This window comes from Tyto alba, unplaced genomic scaffold, assembly GCF_018691265.1.
Source record: "Tyto alba isolate M040663 unplaced genomic scaffold, T.alba_DEE_v4.0 Super-Scaffold_28, whole genome shotgun sequence".
NCBI classification, from domain to species: Eukaryota; Metazoa; Chordata; class Aves; order Strigiformes; family Tytonidae; genus Tyto; species Tyto alba.
The window spans coordinates 18149811-18173569 of NW_024881302.1; the positions used below are offsets into that span (position 1 = coordinate 18149811).

At 49.5% G+C, this 23759-nt stretch overlaps 2 protein-coding genes across 4 annotated transcripts in view; one reads left to right on the top strand and one right to left on the bottom strand.

Annotated features, from left to right (window-relative positions):
• The window catches only part of SEC14L5 (SEC14 like lipid binding 5), a 45963-nt gene extending 35300 nt beyond the window's left edge, over positions 1-10663 (top strand). For both annotated transcript variants that reach the window (XM_032998400.2, XM_032998399.2), the window contains exons 15-17: positions 192-437; positions 823-1001; positions 2152-10663. In XM_032998400.2, coding sequence (XP_032854291.1) covers positions 192-437; positions 823-1001; positions 2152-2257 — 531 coding nt within the window. In that variant the 3' untranslated portion in view covers positions 2258-10663. The remainder of the gene's footprint in view (positions 1-191; positions 438-822; positions 1002-2151) is intronic.
• Positions 10664-10982: 319 nt separating this feature from the next.
• Positions 10983-23519, bottom strand: NAGPA (N-acetylglucosamine-1-phosphodiester alpha-N-acetylglucosaminidase). 2 transcript variants are annotated; one of them, XM_042798557.1, is made up of 12 exons: positions 23412-23519; positions 22716-23201; positions 19351-19490; positions 18685-18793; positions 18227-18355; positions 17263-17471; positions 16070-16117; positions 15593-15721; positions 13329-13460; positions 13073-13133; positions 12149-12389; positions 10983-11446 (listed from the first exon to the last, which is right to left on the bottom strand). In XM_042798557.1, the coding sequence occupies exons 1-11, from the start codon at positions 23498-23500 to the stop codon at positions 12167-12169; spliced, it is 1755 nt and encodes a 584-aa protein (XP_042654491.1). In that variant the 5' UTR covers positions 23501-23519; the 3' UTR covers positions 10983-11446; positions 12149-12166. The 2 variants fall into 2 exon arrangements, with proteins under 2 accessions (XP_042654491.1, XP_042654492.1); XM_042798558.1 differs by having other exon boundaries at positions 12144-12389.
• Between the last annotated feature and the right edge of the window lie 240 nt (positions 23520-23759).

Genomic DNA, 23759 nt, shown 5'->3' on the forward strand with positions numbered 1-23759 from the left:
GATGGGGTAAAAATGCTTGAGCAGATGTACTGTGACAGAAGACTGGCAATGGGAATCAGTCTATATCCTCCTTAGGAGTCAAGACCGATAGCTAAACTGAAGGATTATAAAGAAAAGCATGTTTTCAGAGTGGGGAGGAATGCCACCTGAAGATCTGACTCCATAACGTGCTTGTTCTGTTCCCATCTTAGATAGTTGTGGAGATTCTGGAAGGGGAATCTGTCATCACCTGGGACTTTGACATCCTGAAGGGAGATGTGGTGTTCAGCCTCTTTCACTCCAAACGAGCTCCTGAAACAAGTCATAAAGAAGCCACATTACCAAGTACCTCTGCTGCCGGGGACAATATGCAGCTAATTGATAAGACATGGGTCCTTGGGGTGGATTACAGCCGTATGGAATCTCCACTGGTTTGCCGGGAAGGAGAGAGCATCCAGGTCAGATGGGTTTGAGTCTTGGCACAGATCTTACAGTACTAGCAAACTCCAAAATGGCCTGGTGGTGGGGAGGGGAAGGAATTGATGGTATGGAGAATCATGTACTGCTTGGAAATAGTTGCTGTGGTCATCATTCTCTGGATTCCCTGGGAAAGTGGCTGCTATTACAGTCCTAATTTAGACTGAGCCATTGGAAGGAGATTCAGTAATCCATGATAAAAAGCTAATTGAAAAATTGAAAATAACCATCTTTTTTTTTTTTTTTTACTAGCATTACAGGGGTGTGGCTCAGGCATGTAAAATGTAATTTCTTTTGACTTTGAGTCATTCATCTGTTTCTTAAGGTGTCTGGTAATTATCTGATGGCACTCTTTTTCTCTCCCAGGGTTCTCATGTGACTCGCTGGCCAGGCTTTTACATTCTCCAGTGGAAAATGCACGGCCCTCTGCCCTGTGCTGGCACTAGCCTCCCTCGGGTGGATGATGTTCTTGCCTCTCTGCAAGTTTCCAGTCACAAGTGCAAGCTTATATACTACTACGAGGTGCTTGCATCCAAGGACTTCAGGTAGGAGATTTACTGGGGGAAATTTACTGTGCGATTTGCAATAGAGAAGGCAAGTGAGAGGACCGAGTGCATGTTAAACATCTAGATACCAATGATCTCCACAGGGTGTGTGTTTCACTGATGCAGTTAAATGGACACAAACTTAGTGTCATTTTGTGCAAAGAATAGTGTTTAGTGTTGTAGGTAGTAAAGGACCCCCTGGCTGTATGTCAATCAGTGGAATTTGTGCTTCAGTTCTTGCTTACAACTACCTGAAGCGGGGGAGGTGTTCAACTGGGGAGATTTTAGATCTTAGGAGCATTTTGAGAAGTTACTTTTGGAGTAACTTAGCAAATATCAGCTGAGCTATTTAATGCGTATTTTGTCTAGCACATGAGAAGGATGTCAGTCGTGGTTTGCTGAGTGCTTTCTGAATAGGTGAATCCATCCATGTTGGCAGGATTTGCCCACCCTCCTTTAATGCTAAAAGTACTTTCCAAATCACCTTGAATTTTTTGCAAGTACTCAACCTTTCACTAGGAGTTGGAGGAAGTGTTAGGTAGAACAGACTTGCGGATGGGCAAGTGGCAACCTTGAGAATGTGACCTGGCCAGGTCCTGTGGAGTCAGAGCAGCAGCAAATTCCCCACTGCGGTCATTCAAACTTGCACCTTGTTGCTCTGCCTGCATAAAAATGAGTCAGGAACAGTAGGCCATCACAACTATGGTGAACCCAGTCTGCTTTTGGAAGAAGGAGCTGAAGGCCATGGCTGGACATGCTGAAGTTGGGACTCTCGTGCTTAGCAGGTTGGGGTTCTTGGGTTAGCAGGGGCAGCTGTATTCACTGAGCTGTGCTGCCTTTGGAGTTCTCTTGAGTTTTCCTTTCTGCTCAGGGGCAGTGAATGCAGCCCCACAGAGGCTCCAGCTGTGTCCCACTCCCAGAATGACCACAAGAGACAAGGTATAATATCTATTGCCAGGAAGAAAAGATGTCTCTAACAAATGGATTTTTCATCATGGTACAGAGATTCTTAGAGACCAAGTTGAAAATGATGGGACGAAAAATAAAATACTTTTGCAAGTGTTATAGGGTGTAAGATGATCTGTGGGATGTAGAGGTATCCATTAATAGCTGTCTTCCTAACAAATACTTCTATTTTGTCCCATCCCAGGGGATCCATGTCAAGCCTGGAATCTTGCAACAGCGGCTTTTCCCAGCTGAGTGGAGCCACGACATGTTCCAGCCAGTCCCAGAGCAGCTCCCATCTTTCTAGATAGCAGGGCCAAGGCTACAGCAGCAGGAAAAATCGCTCGGGGCTTCCTGCCCCCCCCCCCCGAGCTGCTCTGTGCACCAAACCAAAGAGCCTTACAGGGGCTGAGCCTTGAGGCAGTTGTTTGTGTGACTATAGGTAGCAGCCATTTGGACACAGAGAGGCTTCTGGGAGCTACTTTAGACTTAAAAACTTCGATTTCAAATGGCAGATTTAGAATTTTTATATCAGATGCCTACTTCTCAGTAGTCTTTTTCACAAGTTGTGTTTTTTGGACGAATGTCAGTTTGCATGAATCTCTGTATTACTGAACGTTAAAGGGCTCTTTCCAATCAGTCCTTTTCCTACACGTGGTAGAGGAGACTGATGTTGCCTTATCTGTTTGAACTGTAGGACTAGATTATTCATGTGTAGCAAAACTAATCTAGTTTTCTGGGTGCCCAGGGTACCAATTACACATCAGAAAGTAAAGGGGGCGTTTCAGGTGCAGGGACTTGAAGCAAACTGTAAATACCTTTATACAGATAGGATGTTTCAGAAATCAGTTCCAGGTCAAACCTAAAACCTCTTCTGATCTGACAGGATGCTATTAGGAAATGTGTTGGATTTTTTTTAACCCTCTCAGACACAAAAGTCAAAATGGTTTTCTAGAAAGTACAGGCAGAGAACCTGCCTCCAGTAAGCAGCATCTTAAAGATAGACTATTATTCCTTTTTCCTCAGGTTTACAAGCAATAATGAGTAGATCTGACCCATCTCATCAAAGTGGATGGGAAGTGAATCAAAGTATAAAGGGCTAAGAAAAGCAATATTTTATTTCCTGAAGGCACAAAATTTTATGACAGTATTATAGAAATTGCTTCTTTAAAACATGATCTAGCTAGAAGAGAAAACTTTAGAAGAAAAAAAGCATGTATGTATTTAAGCACTTACTGAAACATATTTATTCAAATACTAGCTTATTTAAAATTAATTTTTAACTTATTTATAATTTCAGAAATGACTATTTATTAAATCCAGTCACCTTTTTTAATGGGACAAACTTTCTTTTAGAAAGGAATAACTGATTGTCTTCAATCCCAAGAAATCTTTCTATTTAGGTTCTAATCTTTGGGATCGCTGGATGTTCTTGCATAAAGGGCTGTATCGCTCATAGCATTTGGGGTAAGGGCTGTGTGTCGTTTTTTCCTGCGAGGCAAGGTCAGAGTCCAATGCTTTTTGGACTCCAGAGGGATGTTTCTCAGGAGTAAGAAGTGAGGATTGAGTTCAGGAGTTGTAAGGAGATAGTGCGTCTTTACGACACAGCAATGACACCATGCTTGTCCATAATTTCCATGGATTATTCCAGAGAGGAGATGTGTAGCAAAGGTGCTAGTGATCCATTGATCAGCTTGGGTAGCAAAGTTCTATGTGTTATTGTCTAGGTGGCAACAAAATGAGGATGGGCATCAAATACTCAGTTGCCCCTGGGCAGTATTTGCAGCTGGATGTGCAGGATTTACGATGCAGACAGATGTCTGCTTTCAGCTCCAGCTGTGCTGTGTGAAAACCTCCTCTGCACCAACTGGAGGTTCCCTCTGCATAAGATCTGCCTACAGAAGGATCGTGAGGGTACTGCCCCTGCAGTTGTTCAGGTTAGCCCAGCTGAGTGACTCGTGTCACATAATATGGCAAATGTGGTCTAAGATGAATGAGTTTCTGGTTCCCCAGCTGGGGAGCAGCACAAACAGTTCTGGGCTTGGGGTGCAGGGAAGCACAGGTGGTGGTGGAAGTTGGTTTCTTCCTTCAGCACAGCAATCCATGTACCCATGGCCACGTTTCTCAGTAAAGACTTGGGGCTTCTTTTCCCTCTCACCAGGTTTTTAAGGTTGATGGAATCTGTGCAGCAAAGAACAACATATATGTAAAGTAGTTCCTTCTGACCCTGCTTTATTAATTGCTGGTTTTGAAGCACCAGGCATTGACAAAGGAGAAAAGAGCCCTAATACTTGAACAGTGGGAGACGAAGAACTTGATGTGTTTAAAGAAACCAAGCAACTTGCATAAAGGATTGGAGTCAAGGAAATTACTCTCCCACCTTGCACCTCTTGATGTAAGAGTGGAACAGGTAACTTAGTTACGCAGGCCCCAGGAAAGTTCTGGTTTCAGAGAAATCAGTTGTTCTGTGGACTTTACCATTTTTCCCAAATGAACAAATGTTCTGTCTCTGTCATTTCAGCATAGCTGGAGTCTGATAGAGAGGGGAAAAGTACCGTATTTGCTCCAGAGAATCAAGAGTTTTGGAATTAAAAGTGCATGTGTGTATCCCTCATGTAAAATCCTTTACCCATAATCAATTCTGATGCTATTTAACAAACACATATAACTTTTATATGTTTCTTTTCCAAGTTAAGGAAAGGTGGCCTGTCCACCTATGTCCAAATCAGTAATCAATGGTTCAATTTGGTAATTGATGTCTTTTTATCAGCATAAGTGACATGTCATGATTCTAATTCTCGTATCCCTACATACTATCGATAGATTTTCAATACTCCTATTCTTTTTCCAGGGGCCTAACTCTTGATCTTAATCGTCACGAGACTGGTTAGTTCCACCCTACTAATAAGGGATAGATAGGTAGGAAAGACTTTATTAAAGATAATTCTTTACAAAATGCATTCACAATTACAATAATATATTTAAGATTTTACTACTGTTCTCGCTTGACTAGCAAATAGATGTACAATGTCTACTGATGCGAATAGTGTTCGATTTGATGAACGACATGTAACCTTATCTTGTCGGGAACTGGAGAGTCCCAAATCCACTAACGGTTCATAATTGCCTTGATACCATTTGCCATGTGCACGCAATGGGAAACCTGTAAATTTAATAGTAGTAGCATTAGTTAGTTCTTGAACTTGAACTTTAAGATGATGATATTCCTTTAGTATCTCCGTTGCTGCTTCTGCCAATGATGTTGATTTACTTTCATACCTGATCATAACATCTACTATCAAAGCTTTGTCCTCTTTGACCAAGCCTGGTTTATATAATTCATTTTGTTCATCTTTCAGCAACGGTTCTTGAAATACTACCCATTCTTTCCTTTTGGCTTCCTCCACCAACAGTTCATGTATTTGGTTGTGCCTCTTAATTCTATTGTCTTGTACTACAGGACAATAACCAGTGATGTGCAAACAGGTTTCAATCTCCACACAACAATGGCAACGCAATCTAATTTGTGTCTCTTGTCTACCCCTTGCCAAGAATTCTCTTGTGAGGCAGACATTAGCCCTTAGTTGTAAAGTGGTAATAAACTTTCTCTGGGGAATGCCTCTGTAATATTTGAGCCAACTATTGCTGATCTTATCCTTTTCAAATTTGGAAAACCCGCAGCCCTGGGACAGCAGCTGAGTCCAGTTTATAAATTCCTGCTTACACCAGTCACAGGGTCTCGGAAAGATGACTTGAGGAGCAGCCCTTTCCAATTCTGAGTCTTGCTCCTCTCTGCCCAACTCTTCTGCTCTCACCATAATTGCATTCACGTCCCGTATATGTGGAATCTTATCCTTGTTCCCTCCTGCTACAACACACAACCTTTCATACTCTTTCTCTATACCTTCTCGACTTACAATAGCCTTAATTATTTCATCAGAAGACTGAAATCCTGTGCAGTTTTTGGGCCTGTACACTGGAAATTAACCCCAAAAGTCTGGTGAGACAGAGACCTCCATCCTGGAATACAGGATGGCATCACATGTACTTGTTGGTAAATGTACCCATCCCTTGATGGCTGTTTTTATCGCCAAGTCAAGCATCTCTAGGTACGTGGATCTTATATCAGCCTGGTCCTCCAAGCAGATCAAGCATGGAATAGCATATCCTTTCAAGATGTTGACCTTCTGCAATGGTTTCAAAAATGACATTCCAATCCAATGTAACTATTCTGTCACTTCAGTCAGTAGTTCTGGTTTTGATATTCCAATCCAGGGGTTTTACTTGTAAGCCCAGGTATTTCTCAAAACTACCAGGTTCAATCACGTTGAGGGAGGTGCCTTTAATTGTCCATGGAGGACAGTCATTGATTGTATGAATCCTTTTGTAGGCTAGATGTAAAAGCCATGGCACTTCTCTCCTTCTGTCTTGAGACCTGTTAAGTCACAAAAAACCTCAACAATTTCAATGTTTTTCTGCATTCCTTCCCCAGAACCACTAAGCAGTACCAGGTCATCTGCAGAAGTCATAGCTGTTATATATGTCAAGTAGTGTTGGTACCCATTTCCTTCCTCATCCAATTTACACAGCAAAGGGTCCACAGAAAAGTTAAATAAAATTGGAGACATTGGATCTTCCTGTTTTACACCAATGTGAATCCCAACAGGATCCGACTGCTCATTCTTCATGTTGATATTGATATATTGATGTTGTTACACAAATTAGCAATCAGGGTGATAATATGATCATCCACAGCCTTTTGTTTTAGAGCCTCAATGATGTGAGAATGTCTCCATGTCGAAAGCCTCGGCTAAATCAACAAAGACTACTCCCAGGGGCCACTTCTCTTTTTTTTTTTTTTGTATTCCAAATTAAAAGCTGTAACAATTTCAGATTTTTCCGCACATTCTGTTGATCTTATATTTCCCTTTTGTCATAGATCAATGGGACATGCCTTGGCCAACGTTGCTGTTATAATCCTTGAGAACAGTCTTAAGGCAGACTATCTGATGGTAATTGGCTGCCAGTTATTGATAATCTTTCTGGTGCTCTGGTAATGCTGACGTTGTTAATAATATGGTCCAACAGTCCTTCACCGTGGCCGGTATTGTACCAGATACCAACCACAGACTGAGTAGTTCTATTAACTGGGTATAGTGGGGATCAGTCCCAATGACATCCCTCAAACTAAGCCCATCTGGTCCTGGTGCTGTGTTCTTGCTCATCAATTTTGATGGTTTTTTAGAGATCTCTTTTGGCATAGTCACGGCTTCGAATGCCGTGTTGTCTGCCTGGCCAAAGGTCCTGAATGCACCTAGGCCCTTGAATGTTCACAGTGATTCCCAATCTTGACTTGAACACCTTGTGCGCTTCGTCAAATGGGAGACCGCACTTCAGGGATTCAACGTCGTTCAGGATAATGCCGGCTACTTTCCATCTGTCCAGGTGAAACGGCCGCTGGAACTGTAGAAATTGCCCCCCTTCTTCATCCGCTCCTTTGGTGGCTCCTAAGGACGGGCCTTGCGAGCCACTTGGTGTTTCTGACCTTGACTTGCTTCCAACTTGGTGGACCTCACCTACAGGCATGAGTAGCAGTCCTCAACTGCCTCATCAACCAACGTTAATTCATCTTATTTCCCTTCGATCAACCTTTCAAATGGGCCATGGAGAACAGACAGCTTTTCTGATGTTATCCAATCAGACATCCCTCTTTGATAACGCGACCTTAGTCCCTTATCTCTTCAGGGTCTCGTGCTCACTAGATGTTCTCCTTCTTTTTCTAGCTGTTTCCTTCAGTCCTGATCATCTTCCCTTCTCTTCACTGGACTTTTATGAAGTCCTCTTCTTTTATCACTTATCTGCTTAGCCGTCTTAGATGGAATATGTTCCGCAATCAGCTTATTGATGTTCTTCTTCTCTTCATGCTGCTTATCCAACCTCCAGAACAACTCTATCTCCTCTTGGTCCAGCAGTGCTGATGTAACCCTCCTGCAGAGCTCTCCTTAGGCGCGAGGCCATGAGTGAAAGGGTGGGCTAAGCACTTCTGTTGTCCCAGGCTGATTTTTGTTTCAAACACGCTCCCACATTCCTCACCGGTCCAGCCCTCTACTAGGGCAGCTCCCGTAGCCCCTTTACATTTTGGGACGTGGCAGGCAATACTACGATGTTTCTCATTCATTCTCCTACACCTGGCACACTGAAACAAGACCTTACTCTTTCTGTACATTCTCTTTAGACTGACTGAACACCTAGAAATAGAGTTTCAGCCTAACTCCCAAAGCCTCAGGGGCAAATCCAGCCTCATCCTCCCTGTGCTGTTTCAGGATTTCAGCTTCTTGTGACTTGATTTTTACATGGTTGGTCACGTCCCTTGGTGGTAATATTCTTGTTTCCCGTGTTTCTCTTAGTCTACTCTGGTTAAGAATCCCTTCTGTTGCAGTGGATTTTTTTTTTTTTTTTTTTTTAAATTTTAAAATGTGGTAGGTGCTGTTCTCCCACCATTAAAAGTTTTGGATGTTTAATTCCTGCCAGCGAGGCGCCTGGAACTCGGCCCCCTGGCAGGTCTGTGAATGAGGAGGAGGAGATGAAGGGCTGCTGCTCCCTCCGGCTGGCCCCGGGGATGCTGCAGCCCCGGCGGTTCCTCTTGTTCCTCCGTAGTGCTGCTCCTCTGCTGCACGCCTCTCTTTGGGAAGCAGCTTCTGATCTCTCCCTCGTCAGTTTTAAGCAAAACTGGCTGGATAATTCCACCTACCAATTTACTCAGCTACCAATTTAAATAATCCAATATAAACTTTTTTTCCCCACCTTTTTCCTGAATGTTGACAGAACAGGAAAAAGGAGGCAACAGCTCGGATGTCGTGGCTGATGCTGTGCTTTATAAACCTCACTTTGTGATCTGCAGCGACAAGGGAAGAAGAATTCTTCTGAAGTACTTCCCCCCCCCCCCTCCCCTAAAATGACATCAGCGTGCTATAGAAAAGTCAAACACGCTGTTTTCTTCACAGCAACCTCTTTTGAGTTGAGACTGGAAGGAGTTCTGGATTCTGGCTCCGAGAGCTACTCGTCTCTCAAAAAATCTCCCGAGCCAGAACCTCGCAGAATGGACTCCAGCGCCGGGGGCTGAGCTGGTGCTGCAGCAGGGCCCTCCCTGCTCCCCCACAGCTGCTCTCCAGTGAAGCCACCGCGCTCGGGCTGTGGTTGGGTAACCAGCTGGGTCTCTAAAAAACAGCTCCTTGACAAATTGGGGCTTTCCCCTGTTTCAAATAGTCCATATGCAAAACAATACCTACCTCAGAGAGCTGTTGCCATGTTTAATGTGCGATAGGAGCTCTCAAGAGAAAGGATGCTAGGTTGTAGGTACAAAGTGTTGTGCCATTGTTTCCAGGTAAATATGGCCATATAGGAGACCTTTATTCTTAGCCATTTCTAAAGGTTTGCCCCATCCCACCATTTAGGGGGAAAAGCAAACACGGAGCACAACACCTGGGCACGCCCTGGAGATGGCTAGGTGGGGGCAAAGCTGGGATGCAGCAACTGAGTCATTTTGACTAAACGCTTTGTCTTTCCGGTCTGAAAAGGGCTTTTTTTTTTTTTTTTTAAAACTGCTGTGGCCAGAACACCTTAGCCTTGTGGAGGGAGCGAGGGAGGCTTTAGCCCAGGAAGGTCAGCAGCGCTGGCTGCTTTACCGCTTCCACGTGCCAAGGGGTGAGCTGTGAAGGGGCACCGAGGCGCTGGCAGCAGGGAGGCAGCCAGAGCACGGCCCGGGCCCGGCTGTTTCTCGGCTCCCTGCACCCGCTGCTGGGGCAAGAGCAACCCCAGATGTCAGCACGCGAGGGGATTCTGCGTGACCGCGCCCGCCTTTGCTGCAGCGCGACACAGCCGCCTTCGCTTCCATCTTACGGTTGGCCGGTCTGGTTGTATCAGTTCCCTTTCAGGAACAGGGCAAAAAAAAAAACCCCACAACTTTTAATAAGAATTTATAATCCCAATTTGGTTTATTCACCAGATTTTGAAAATGCCATAATCCAGTCATTTAAAATCTGTAACTCTTCCTGCAACTCGGTATTCCTGGCGGAAGTGGCGAGCCTCGCCGTCCGCTCAACTCAGGTGTGAAGCTGCCGTATGTTGACACAGGAGCTAAGGCCAGCCATACTAGAGTCAGAGGAATCCCTTATTTCAAAACGCATTTTACTAGTTCACACTTCTTTAATAGCAGAAATTTTTATACTGTGAGCCAAATAATGCAAGAAACATTGCTCTTGAACTCTAAGGGCTAACATTGACAAGCGTTTGTCAGAGATTCCTGCATGCTATTAGCTTTAATATTATTTCAGCAAGTTTGTGATGAGTCTTATATCTGATTATTTATCTCTTGGAAGGCTAAATAGGAATTGTGTGACATGCAATGGCTTTTAATGACATCAACAGCCACCTCCAAGCTGGTTAGTTACATACATAAGTTAAATGGGCATTACTTTTTTTTTTTTTTCACAAGCATGCACTTTCTCTCCCTTGCAGCTGTCTTTATTTTTATAGGTTGAAGTCCTGATTTTTCTCAGCCAAAAAAGTCCCAAACATTCTTTAAAAGCACATTAGCAAAATGCATTAGTGCTTCGTCATGTGTTACTCAACAACAAATGTACTTAGTTACAGTATTTGTAGGTTCTGATAGGAGCTGTACATTTTCTGTATGTTGGAAATAAAAAAGCATCTCTAAAGAACGTGGCTAATTGTTTGATGCAACTGTTCAAACTGTAGTAAACTCTGAAAATGTAAGCATGTGTGCTGCTCTCTTTACCCACAGGAACTGAGGTAAATCTTGCTTGTATTCAGCATTATTTAATTTTTTCCTGTAGAACCAGCATTATTTTATTTTCATACCAGGGAGTAGGCTGGTACAACACATTATCCTGCAATGAAGTTGGTTATTTACAATAAAAAGGGCCCTACGGGGTTTGAAGGACCAACTGAGATTAATGGGGAAAGGACTGCACCTTCCTTCTGCAACAGAATATTAAGAATCCAAGTTTCAGGTGGTTATCACTAATAGACTTTATTAAAGTTTCAAATTGTCTTCTGTAAATAATAGAAAAATAGAATCTTCTGTTTACAGGGTGATTTGATGCCAACCGCAGCACAAAAATTACATATCCTTTACATGGAGAGATAAAAACAGAGTGCATAAAAATGTTAATATTCAGGCTCAGACAGGCTTTCACCCCCTCTTTGCAGCATTAAAGTAGCGTGTTAAAGGCTAGATTTCCCTCACATGGAAGCAAATTCAAATGTGGTGGGGTTTTTTTTTTTTTTTTTACAATGCATTGTGCAAGGATGTATTATAGTAAAACGTCTCCCTTCCAGCCGAGACGTTGAGGATCTTGGGTTGCTTCAAGTAGGTACTGACCCGCCGCTGAGGGAAGGGCAGCTCTGGCCGGAGGGAGGGAGGGGCCGCTGCCGGGGTCTCGTCCCTCGGTGGCCGAGCCCACACCGGCTCCCGGGAGCTACGACAGAAGGTGGGAATGACATTTTCCAACTGAAAAAGCTTTTTGTATTGCCGTACTGCAAGAACCTACCAAAAACTCAAGCACAGGACTAAGGGTTGAGTAAAAAACCCACTCTGGGCCTGCGGTCAGCACAGGCCAGATGAAGAAAGTCAGGTGCAAGAAGGGCCCATCCCTGTGTCGCCAGGAGGAGGAATGATGTCACTTTATTGTGTGCTGCATCTCTTTCAACGCCTTAGGAAATCTTTTTTCAGTTTTATGATAGAAGTCGGAGCTTACCAGGGAAGGGCAGACAGGCTACAACTTCCTTAAGCCTAGCTTTAGGCTACAGGCAATTCCTCTTGCATCTTAAAAATACCACTGCTCGGGTGAGAAGGGACCTTTCTGGCATGCCTGGGGCTTACGTTCCTCACCCGCTTCCTTCAAGTGTGGGAGGGAACCAGCCCATTTCCTTTCCTGCTGCGGCAGTGGCAGCTGGGTGTGTGGAAGTTGGCCCCAGGGCTCGTGCCCAGCCTCCTCTCGTGGCAACTAATTACGCAGAGGAAGGCAGGGAAGCTGCCACTGTTCTCAGCAGGGCTGGGCCAGCAGCGAGGGAGGTTCCAGGACCGAGGTATCTTGCTGCTGCTCAGGGTAGGCAGCAGTTTCACACCCAGGTCTGCAGAGCCTCTGTAGCAGTAGGAGGTGCAGAGTAAATTACCTCACCTCTCCCCATCCTGGACGCTAAAGGAGTGCTTGACTTTGGTCCTGAATATCTTCTGTCTCGCAGGCAGCAGATGTGGAGGTGTGACTGGCTTCCCCATTCATCTCCCTCAGGGGGTGGTAGAGGTAATCCCCGCTCTCGTGGTGCCTCTCGGACCTGGCCTTGAGAAAAAGGCCTACGTTTCCCACGGCGCTAAGCGCCAGAAGCAGAGCCAAGACAGAGGTCAGGGAGATGCAGGTTTTTCTGTCAGACAGAGGAAAAAGCCACATAAGCAACATCTGACCTGCTCTCACAGGTTCCCAGTGTGCAAATGATTTCTCAAGGTTTGTACTCCGTTCTCTGTCATCACAAGCTCGTGGTTCTGCTCCGAGGCACGTGAGAACATGCTCTGCGAAAGCCTCTGAAAGGCTGCTCCGGCAGCCAGAGCAGATGTTTTTTTTTTTTTTTTCAGTTTTCCCCTCAGTTAACAAGCAACCAGCTGTGCCTGCAGCACGACTGGAGCTTCACCAACGCCACAGAAGCCAGGTGCTGGTGTCAGGCCTGTCCCTGTCTGGCTGTTGCACATACAGTGTGCTGGGGGGGAGGAAAGGTGGCTCTTGTCTAACTGCAAGCAACAGAGCGCCAGGCTCAGAGCGCAAACCTGCACTGATGACCCGGGAGGCTGGGGGGCTGCAGCTCAGCACTTGTCTTACAATTAAGTTTTCAGCCCCTTCCCTTCCCTGTCCTCACCCTTCCCATCACGAGAGCTGCAGGTGATACAGCGAAGTCGGATCACAGGGGGTTTTGGGCAGTGCAGCAGCAGGTCTCTAACCTCTTCTGCTGACACGCGGCCCTGGCACGCGGGAGCTGTGAACAACTTCACCTCGCAGTGAGCCACGGACTCAGTGTGGAGTTACATACGGATATGATGAGTAGTACACACTTACTCTGACAGAGAGAATTTTTCTTTGCTCCTTCCCTTATTCTGGGAAGCCAAACACCGCCCAGCTGGAAAACAAAGAACACAAGGAAGCAAGGCAGTGTTGAGGGGAGGGTGTAAAATTCCACTAAAAAAGAACAAGCTTAGGTAAGATGACAGCCAGCAAGAGCCGATAACTAAGCAAACAGAACATTACACACCAAAGCTGCTCTTCCAACTTTTTTTTTTTTTTGGAAAAACACAACCGCTGTAATCAGAGGTACCTTGGTTTAACTGGTTCTGTACTGCCCAGTCGTAGGTGACGTTGCAGCTGCCCGTCTCCCGCTCGCAGGGACACGTGTGTTCACACGCACACCGTTTCTGGCAGTTGGGCCCATACCAGCCCATGGGACACTCTAGGGAATTGATGACAAAGAAATGGCTCGTTATCAAAGCTCCGCGTGCTCTGGACCATCCAGTCTGTCGCTGCAGCTCCCCTTGCCCCCAGCTCGACTGCCCCTGCTTCGCCAGCAGCACCGGGGGCGATGGGCACACTCAGAGCTTTAGGAGAGGCTCAAACCTCACCTAGATCCCACTGAGGTATTTGTGTCGCTTCTGTCACCACAACAGTCTCTGGCCTTGTTGCTGTTTTCCTTCCTGCCACATCTGAGCTACAGTCCTGGCGTGTGGCTCACAAGCAAAGCTTGGGGGAAGCAGTCAGGTCCCCAGGGTTCCTGCAGCCTGACAAAGCTCTTCTGCCTGCCCACCCCGCTGCCTCCAGCCTGAAAGCACCAAACGGTGAGTTAACTGCTGTTCCTTTGTTTACTTCACAGTGAAGATTTTGTAAAATAGGGATTAGACTGATTCCTAGGCTGAGAACAAAGCATCACTACCCATGCACAACAAGTTTACACCCACGCGGTAATTAACTTGCCCTGTCACCAGAGCATTCAGGTACAAGGGGTGGGGGGGGCCTGGAGCGCTTTAGAAAAGCTGGAGTGGTTACACAATCGAGTGCAGCACTAGCTGTCAGCACCAGTCCACGTACAGCCAGAGTCTGAAGGTTGTAAGCCCAAATGGCCCTTTGGAGCATTTCACACTCACTGACTTGAGACACCTGGAGCCTGGGCTACAGGCAGGGCCTGCTGCCACAACCTCGGGTGAAGGATGTTCAAATATTCACCTTCTACACTCACAAGCTTGGGAAAGTGTCCTGGGTTGAGTGAGTGGTGGGGTTTTTTGGTGGCAGGGGAGGGGGCTATCGGGGTGGCCCCCTGTGAGAAGCTTCTCGAAGCTCCCCCAGCTCCACGTCAGCTCCACTTCTGTTTGGGAAATTGAGCCAATCAGCTGCGCCTCTGCGATAACGTATTTAAGAAGGGACGTGGTGACAGGCAGTGGGACTGGTGAGGAGGAGCTGCTGCAGCTGCGTGAACACCAAGGTCAGTGGAGGAACGGAGGAAGAAAGGAGGGGGGAGGTGTGCCAGAGCAGAGACCCCCCTGTATCCTGTGGGGAGACGGCAGGGCGGCCGCCCCTGCCACCCATGAAGATCTATGGTGGAGCAGACATTGATTTGTGGCCTGTTGCTCCTGCTCAGCTGATCAAGGTTCTGTGCCCGAAGAAGGCTGGGGTCTCATGGGAAAAGGCAGCCCCGCTGCTGTAATTCAGCGCGGGGAGGATTGCAGCATGCGGGGGAGTCCCACGCCGGAGCAGCTCGGGAAGGGCTGCAGCCGTGGGAGGGAATCCAGTCGGAGGAAGTTAGTGACCCATGACGGAGCAGTGTGGGGAACGCTGCGGCCCATGGGAGGAATTCAAGTTGGAGAAAGTTTGTGGAGGACTGTCTGCTGTGAGAGGGGGACCACGATGGAGCAGGAGGAACAAGTTCTGGACACTCCCCTCACCGAAGATAAGGGAAAGTGGCAGCGCTGACTGCACCCCCCATTCCCTGCCCCTGCGCCCCTGGGGGAGGAGGTAGAGATATCGGGAGCAGAGCTGAGCCCGGGAAGAAGGGAGGGGTGGGGGGAAGGTGTTCTCAAGATGCGGCAATGCTTCTCACTGTCCTACTCTGTTATGTGTTGTTAGTGTCTGTAATAAATGTATGTTCTTTTTTTTCCTTCCCCTAACGAGTCTGCCTTTTGCTCGTGATCATAAAGGGGAATTTTCCCCCATCCCAGTCCTATCTCGAACCCCAAGCCTGGCTCTCTGTCCCTTCTCATTGCCGGAGGGGAAGGGAGAGAGAGCTGCTGCATTGGGGTTGGCTGTCAACCAGGCCTAAACCACGACAGAAAGCAACACAGTTCTTTGGGGCAGAGGCGAAACAGGCATCCACAATTTTCTATTGATGACGAAAACTCGTATTTCCCCCCTGCTCCCTCCTCTTCTGTTTAGCCAGCCCTTAAAAGCCGGGAGCTGGTAGGTTCTGCTCCAGCTGTGAAGTGCCGGCTGGAGGCTGCAGGGCACACCTCACGCTTGCTGTGCCTACAGGAGGTGGCTCAGATGTGATAGAAAAGCCTGTCCCCAGCCCAGGCCGTTACTCAGAGCAGCCCTTACCTTGCTCACAGGTGGTGCCATAGTACCCAGCCGGGCAGGAACAGGCTCCATGCACGGGGTCACACAAGCCACCGTTCTGGCACTGGCATTTCTGAGCGCAGGCAACCCCATAGAAACCGCTGGCACAAGCTACGGGAGACAAGCAGAGATCTCATCAGGGCGCTCGCTACAAAGGCGAGCAATCCCACCCCGTGCTTACAGCCATGCAGCACTCACTGGCACAGGGTGCTGATGGCTGCTCAGAGCTCAGAAGCTGAGTCTGTGCCTTGAACAAGGCACTTAAAGTGCTTCGCACCAAGCTGATCTTAAGGTGCTCAAGCTGCAAGTAAAGTCACACTGACAAAAAGAAAAGGACCTGGTGTGGCCTTTCCCTTCACTGCTCCCTCTTGGGGAGCCACCCACCACTGGTTAGGAAGTGGTTCACACTATCCTCTTGCTGGCTATGAAGTGGTGGAGAGGAGTGGAAGTCAGCATTACCTTCACTGCAGTTGCTGCCCGTCCAGCCAGCGTCACACAGGCATCCAGCTGTGCAAACACACACAAACAGGCATTAACAACAACAGAGAAAGACTCAGAAATAACAGGAGCTCAAAATTAGCCTCTGCTTCTTGGGGTGCCCTCTTAATTCTCCCTGCCAGGGAAGGCACAGAAGACAAATCCTGAACTCACACATGGGTTGGGTTCAAACATGCACCCACTACAGCTGCCAAACACAGCAGAACCTTCTGCTGACTGGATTTCAAGAGATTAACTCTGGGTCAATTATTAGCAACACCTGCACCCACTGAGCTCTGCCCAGTCACTCCACTGGTACAAACCTGACTGTGAGTAGAATCAGGAAGGTAGCACAGGAACAGGGAAACAGGACTGAGCAGGCACAGAATAGCAGAAGCTGGGGGATGCACACTACAGTAGTCCCTAGATTCAAAATGAGTTTATGGAGGAGTAGCAACTGCACACTTGTAAAACTCGTGAAGCAGGAGAGTCAAGTAAGGAAGGAGTGCTAAGGGGAGGGGGCAGAGCTCAGCTGCTCTGTTGCACAGCGTAATACACTGCCCTTCCCATCAGCAGCTCTGCAAACAAACCAGGAGCACAAAAGGAGGCAGAAAGGGAAACTGAGACACCGAGTTTGAAGTGCAGTTCTATTAAAAGCCTGGTTTCCAGATCTGAGTCCCAGCTTAGCCCTGCTGCTGTCTCCTAAAGGTGACGTGTTCTGCCCATCTCTACTGCCGCTCCAGATGCTGGAGGGAAGGGGTAGAGCAGCTCCATATGCCCAGAAGGTAAGACAAGGGCTTACAGCACCAGCTGGCTTCCAGAGTCAGGGCATGGGCTGGCCAGACAATCGGCACCCGTGGCCCTAAAAGGCTGGGAAGGCTCTCCAAGGGTGCTGCTCTCTGCCACGAAGGAAGTGGCTACCACTGGTGCGGGTTCATGTGAGCTGCGCTCCCTCGCACCAGAGTGGGCAAGGACCCCGTGAAGCAGATCCTGTGAAACCCTGTGAAGCTGGGCTGAGGCGCCGCCGCGGTGCCTCGCAGTGGGGGGGGGGGGGGGGGGCCAAGAAGCTGTCCTTCCCCACGTACACGCTGCCCAGGGCCCACGCTTCCCCCGGAGCTGCCCCCGGGCACCCGCCGGGCACCTCCGAGAAGCCTTTGCACACCACGGCGACTCACAGGCGGTGCAGACGCCGCGCAGGCTGCAGTTGGCAGGGCCGCAGTCCAAGGCGTCGCAGGCTGGACCTCTCCAAAAATCCCCGGCGCAGCGGCACTCCCCTTCCACGCAGTCCCCGTGACCGCCGCAGTCTGCAGGCTCGCAGGCAGGCTCGTGGATACACAGGATGGTTGAGATGCTCCGAGGGCAACGCCACATGTTGTCAAAGGAGCTGGGGACAGAAGACGGGTCCCATAAGGCCTGCAAGCACTGTGAGGCTCCCAGCCCTACCTGCAACCAGTTGATATAATCCACACGTTTTCATCCCGATTCACACTGGCAAACGAGAACTTTCACAACGGGAAAATAGAAACATAAAACTAGACCTGAGTCAACGTTTTAACTCCTATTGGACGGCAGACGTTTCAAAGATGGAATTACAGAAAGCAATGTGCAAAGTCTCCCCTGAAGCAGTCCCAGCTTCCCTAACTTTGGCGTTCGACAGGCCTTTTCAATATGATTTGCTTTGATATAAGTGATGTCACTGCAGTTATAGTAATGCTTGTCAGACTGCAAACTCAACTTTAAATCCTTTCACGTTCACAGTCAGAAATGACTAAAAGCTAAATTTAACCTAAAATATTCTTTAGGTTCCCTCACGTGAGGCAGGGCAGGGTCTCCAAGTCAGCATTTCTCTTCCGTAATAAAAAGCTGTTGACAGACCTCTGCTAATTCCTGTGAATGTGCAGCTCTGACTCTCCCAGACTAGGAGCTGGTTCCTTATCTGATTCTCACATCAGGCCTCTCAGTCAGATTTAAGTTTCGGAGTCACACGCTCTCAAAACCCGTCATTTGACTTTACTTTGTGATCTCTCAGCAACGCAGACCGACTCCCTTGCAGAGCAGAGGGGTAGGACTGAGCTCTGCACACTAACAGGAGCTGCTCGGTTACTTGTGCAGCCCTGGGCACGTGCCACCAGCACCTACCAGTGCTCCGACGGGTAGCTTGCGAGGGTCCCGTTTAAGACCAGCGTCGCAGACCCTCCACCATCCAGGTTGATAGCATTGATGATTCCCTGCTTCTTCAGAAATTCAGCCATTTCCCAGAGGTTGACCCTGCAAAAGCAAACAGTTGTTCGTTGCTCATTCATGCCATTTGACTTCAATGAAACTGCTAGACGGGCAGCTTGGTGCCTCTCCTCAGCGGGAGGGGGGAAGCTCTCCCATCCCAGGGCTGCCGACTCACTGCCCGCAGGCTGCCTTGGCCTCTTCTGCCAGGAAGACACCATGGCAGTGTCTTCAGCCGACCTCCTGAGCCCTGCAAGCCTCTGCCTTAAAACATATCACAAGCAGCTGCAGAGTCCCTCCACTTCCAGTGACAGAATTTAAAGATTGATCTTGCACCTGCCCCAAGATCACCCACCTTACCACAACCCTGCCCTTACCCTCTGGATTCTGTCTGTCCATCCACATGAACCAAGACCAGCTGCCCCTGCCTGTCGTGTCCAACCGCAGTCCTGGCTGATATCACATTGATGAACTTGTCAAAGGTTCCTGTGCGGGAGAGGGAATAATTCATGCACCAGCTGGGTGGCAGAATGGGCTGTTTAGACACATCTGGGCGCAAAACAGCTCCCCGCGAGGAGCTCATCTAAACTGAAACACAGTGAGAACAGAACCCAGGTTCCTTTTGTTCATCCAAGCTCATCTAGGAATAACATTTCCAGAAGCACTCTTGTTAAGTTTTTGTGTGGCACTGGGACAAAGAAGGGGATTCAGAAGCCTTCAGTTTTAAACTCCTGTAAGAGGGTTCTGCTTTGAGTTTCTCTAGACGAGTATTAATAACCATGCCACCATTATTTACAGTCCTCAGCAAATTCTGTTCAGCAACCCTGAACAGGCAAGTGCAGCCTCACCATGCAGGCAGCCTATTCCTTGTACTGCATTTGCTGCAGGCTTGGTGTAAAGTAGCACAGAATAAATTTGGACTTCTTAAGTGAGTGGCAAACTGCAACTAGACATCATAGTTTCCACTGCGACCCCTTCCTTCCAACAGCCCCATGAGAAAGACAATCTATACCCAGGCTGAAGCTAGGCTTTACAATATTTACCTGTGGTTTGAATTTCATCACACTCAGCCATTTGACTCTGGCTGATGTACACTTCTCCATTTCTTAGGAGCCAAACTACCCCACTCACGAGCTGCATAAAAGGGTTTGCTTGATCCAAGACATCTTCCTCAGACAGGTACCTAGGAAAGAGAGAGCAGGAGGAGTTACCCACGGTCACAGCAGTGTCACGTAAAAGCCTCTTCTGCTGCCAGCAGGCTCCAGAAGCAGGGAGAAGGTGGCTGAATGAAAGCTAGCTACATTCAAAACTAGAGGCCAAGCACTGCGAAACACCACTTTAGCAGCTAGGGTGGACCCTGTTCTCCACTATTCTGCACAAAAGCACTGTTAATGATGGTCCCAGGACACTGCGCATGAAACAACTCCTGCCAACCATGTGGCCAGTGGACCTGAGCCAGGGGTCCCTTGGGAGGCATTCCTGAAGGGCGAGGGGAAGTACGGAAAGTCTGGTCATTCTTCAAGAAGAAAACTTTAAAGGTGCTGGAGCAGGCTGTCCCCATGTGCCAAAAGCCAAGACGGCAGGGAAGAAGACCAGCCTGGCCAAACAGTGAGCTTTGGCTAGAATTCAGGAAAAAAAAGGAGAGTTTCTGATCTTTGGAAGAAGGGGCAGGCAACTCAGGAGTACTATAAAGATGTTGTAAGGGCATGCAGGGAGAAAAATAGAAGGGCCAAAGCCCAACTAGAGCTTAATCTGCTACTGCCATAGAAGATAACAAAAGATGTTTCTACAAATACATTAGCAACAAAAGGAAGTCTGAGGAGAATCTCCATCCTTTATTGGATGCAGGGGGGGAAACATAGCGACAAATGACAAGGAAAAGGCTGAGGTAGTTAATGCCTTCTCTGCTTCAGTCTTTAATAGTAAGACCAGTCGTTGTCCAGCTGAGTTGGAAGACAGAGATGGGGAGCAGAATGAAGCCCCCATTATCCAATAAGGAAATGGTTACTGACCTGCTACACCACTTAGAGACACACAAGTCTACGGGGGCGGGTGGGATCCACCCAAAGGTACTGGGGGAGCTGGCAGAAGTGCTCACCAAGGCCCTTTGCATCATTTCTCAGCACTCCCGGCTCACAGGGAGCTCCCAGGTGACGGGAGGTTGGCAAATGTGACGCCCGTCTACAAGAAGGGCCGGAAGGAGGAACCGGGGAACTACAGGCCTGTCCGCCTGCCCTCGGTGCCAGGGGAGGTGATGGAGCAGATCACCTCGAGTGCCATCACGCAGCACGTACGGGACAGCCAGGTGGTCAGGCCCCGTCAGCCCCGGGCTGACGAAAGGCAGGTCCTGCTTGACTAACCTCATCTCCTTCCATGACAAGGTGACCCCCGTAGTGGATGTGGGAAAGGCTGTGCACGTTGTCTACATGGACTTCAGCAAAGCCTTTGGCACCGCTTCCCACAGCATTCTCCTGGAGAAACTGGCTGCTCACGGCTTGGACAGGCGTACGCTTGGCTGGGTAAAAAACTGCCTGGCTGGCCGGGCCCAGAGAGTGGTGGTGAATGGAGGTGAATCCAGTTGGCGGCCGGTCACAAGTGGTGTTCCCCAGGGCTCAGCACTGGGGCCAGTTCTGTTTAATGTCCTCATCGAGGATCTGGACGAGGGGATCAAGCGCACCCTCAGCGAGTTTGCAGATGACACCAAGTTGGGCGGGAGCGTTGATCTGCCTGAGGGTAGGAAGGCTCCACAGAGGGACCTGGACAGGCTGGACCGACGGGCCGAGGCCAATTGTACGAGGTTCAACAAGGCTGAGTGCCGGGTCCTGCACTTGGGTCACAAACCCCCCTGCAAGGCCACAGGCTTGGGGCAGAGCGGCTGCAAAGCTGCCCGGCAGCAAAGGACCTGGGGGTGCTGGTCAACAGCCGGACGAATAGGAGCCAGAGCGTGCCCAGGTGGCCAAGAAAGCCAACAGCATCCTGGCTTGTGTCAGCACTAGTGTGGCCAGCAGGACCAGGGCAGTGATCGCCCCCCTGCACTCGGCACTGGGGAGGCCGCACCTCGAATACTGGGTTCAGTTTTGGGCCCCTCGCTGCGAGAAAGACACTGAGGTGCTGGAGCGCGGCCAGAGAAGAGCAACCGAGCTGGGGAAGGGTCTGGAGCACAAGTCTCATGAGGAGCAGCTGAGGGAACTGGGGTGGGTTAGCCTGGAGAAAAGGAGGCTGAGGGGAGACCTTACCGCTCCCTCCACCTGCCTGAAGGGAGGTCGTAGCGAGGTGGGGGTCGGTCTCTTCTCCCAAGTAACAAGCGATGAGATGAGAGGAAACGGCCTCAAGTTGTGCCAGAGGAGGTTTAAATTGGATATTGGGAAAAATTTCTTCACCAGAAGGGCTGACAAGCCCTGGCACAGGCTGCCCAGGGAATTGGTTGAGTCACCATCTCTGGAGGTATTTGAAAGAGGTGTAGATGTGGTGCTGAGGGACACGGTTTAGTGGTGGACTTGGCAGTGCCAGGTTAACAGTCGGACTCGATCTTAAAGGTCTTTTCCAACCTAAATGATTCTATGATTCTGCCTAGGCACTGACAAACCAGCTAAGGGTTTACGAGTTAGGATTAGAGCTCTGGCAGATAAGTGTGGGTGATGTCACGGTGGATGTCTGCCACAGGCTGCCTGGTCAGGAAATAGTAGATAAGACTTTCTTCAGAAAACTGGAAAAATCCTTATGTTCACAGGTCCTGGCAGTTATGGGGGACTTTAACCATCCTGGTATCTGCTAAAAGGGCAACACAGCAGAGCACAGACAATCCAGGAGATGGCTGGATTTCTACTTAACAGTAAGTAACGTAATATATGACAAAGTTTTTTACTGTAAAATGTGGTCAACCACAGGAACAGGCTTGTCTAGAAATGTTGTGGACTCTCCATCCTGAGATATTCAAAATCTGACTGGACGTGGCCTTGAGCAACCCGCTCCAGCCAACCCTGTGCTGAGGAGGGTGTTGGATGAGGCACCTCCAGAGGTCCCTTCCAACCCCAGCGTTTCTGTACTGCACCCAGAGCAGTTATGTAGTCCACTCTGTCTCTCTGTGAGGAGGACAGAGACCTGTCCCCCTTCTACCATAATCAAGGGTACCTGCTGCATGTCGGGAGACACAGGAACCTAAGCGGCTAGAGATCATCAGAGTAACTTATCCAGCTTCTCTTCATCCTAGGAAAAAAAGCCGATGGCCAGAGGGATAGCTCAATGGGGTACAGGTAGGACATCCCTAACTGGAGCATTTAAAGCATCCTTCTACTCTTAACCGCGGGAGGCCAAGGAGGCACTGCCTGGACAATGCTTCCTGCCCCAGTGGTGCCTACCAGTCTGCAGGGAGGAGAGAGCACTCTCCAAACAAGCCCCAAGTCCTTACCCAAACACCATGGTACCATCCTTCCGGATGCCAAACTGAGCGTTTTGCAGGCCTCCAGAGTTCCTCACCAGCTTTCCGTCGCTCACAACATTCCCAAGACACTCTCCGGTTCCCATGTCAAAGTACCCGCCGTTCTGGGCCACCAGACACTTCCCGAGCTTTGCCGTCTCTTCCACGGGGGCTCTGCGGTGAGCCCGGCAGCCTCCCGCGCCGCCCGGCTCCAGCACAGAGAAGGTCCTCAGGGGGTTCCTCACAAAAGTGAAGTGACCATAGACCACCTTGCGGTCCTTTCCCTCGGGGGGGATGTAAGAAACAAACGTTCTGGTGGTAGCCACCGGGCCGCCCGTCCCGTTGTCACTGGGCCAAGCTTCGTGGGTCACGTTGCCGTACTTGAGGGGCTGACAGTCCCGAACGTGCCTGTGGTGGTGCCGAGGGCCGTGTCGGGCGGGGAAATAGGGCTGCAGCAGAGGGTCTCCGGGGGGGCCCCTGCAACGACAAGCTGCGTTTGCCCCACGGCTGCCGGTGGCACAGGAGCTGCTCGGCTCGGGGCGGCGGTCCCCACCGACAGCCCGGGCCCGCTCCCCCCCCCGCCGCCGGGGAGCCCCCGGTACCCACCCCGACTGAAGGAGGGAAGCCGGGGGTGTCCCGCTTTAGTACCCGCACCGCCGCCCCGGGCACACCCGCACGCACACTCACCCGGCGCCGAGCGCCGCCAGCGCGGCGGCCACCACCACCGGCACCGGCACCGGCAGCGACCGCCGCCCGCCGCCTCTGGGCGCCGCCATGTTAGCGAGCGGGCGGGCGCCGGTAGCGGCCTCTGCCGGGCGGCGGCGGCGGCGCGGCCCCAGCGCCCGCGGGCCCGTTCCCGCCGTTCCCCTCAGCCGCCCGGGCCGGGGAGGCCGCGGGGGGGGCCCGGCCGGCTCCGTGCGCTGCGGGCAGGGGCTGTGCGCCCCGCAGCGGGGTAGGGCTGGATTAACGACTGGAGAGATGGAAAGAAATGCTGCCCGAGTCTGCTGTTTCCAGAAGAAGCTGTGGGCCGCGTCT

Excerpts from the sequence above, each read along its gene's own strand:
- NAGPA (XM_042798557.1), bottom strand. The coding sequence starts at position 23,500 with ATGGCGGCGCCCAGAGGCGGCGGGCGGCGGTCGCTGCCGGTGCCGGTG. Across the intron at positions 19,491-22,715 it reads GATGGTACCATGGTGTTTGG|GTACCTGTCTGAGGAAGATG; the intron begins GTAAGGACTTGG and ends TCTCTTTCCTAG. Across the intron at positions 18,794-19,350 it reads TGATGAAATTCAAACCACAG|GAACCTTTGACAAGTTCATC; the intron begins GTAAATATTGTA and ends TCTCCCGCACAG.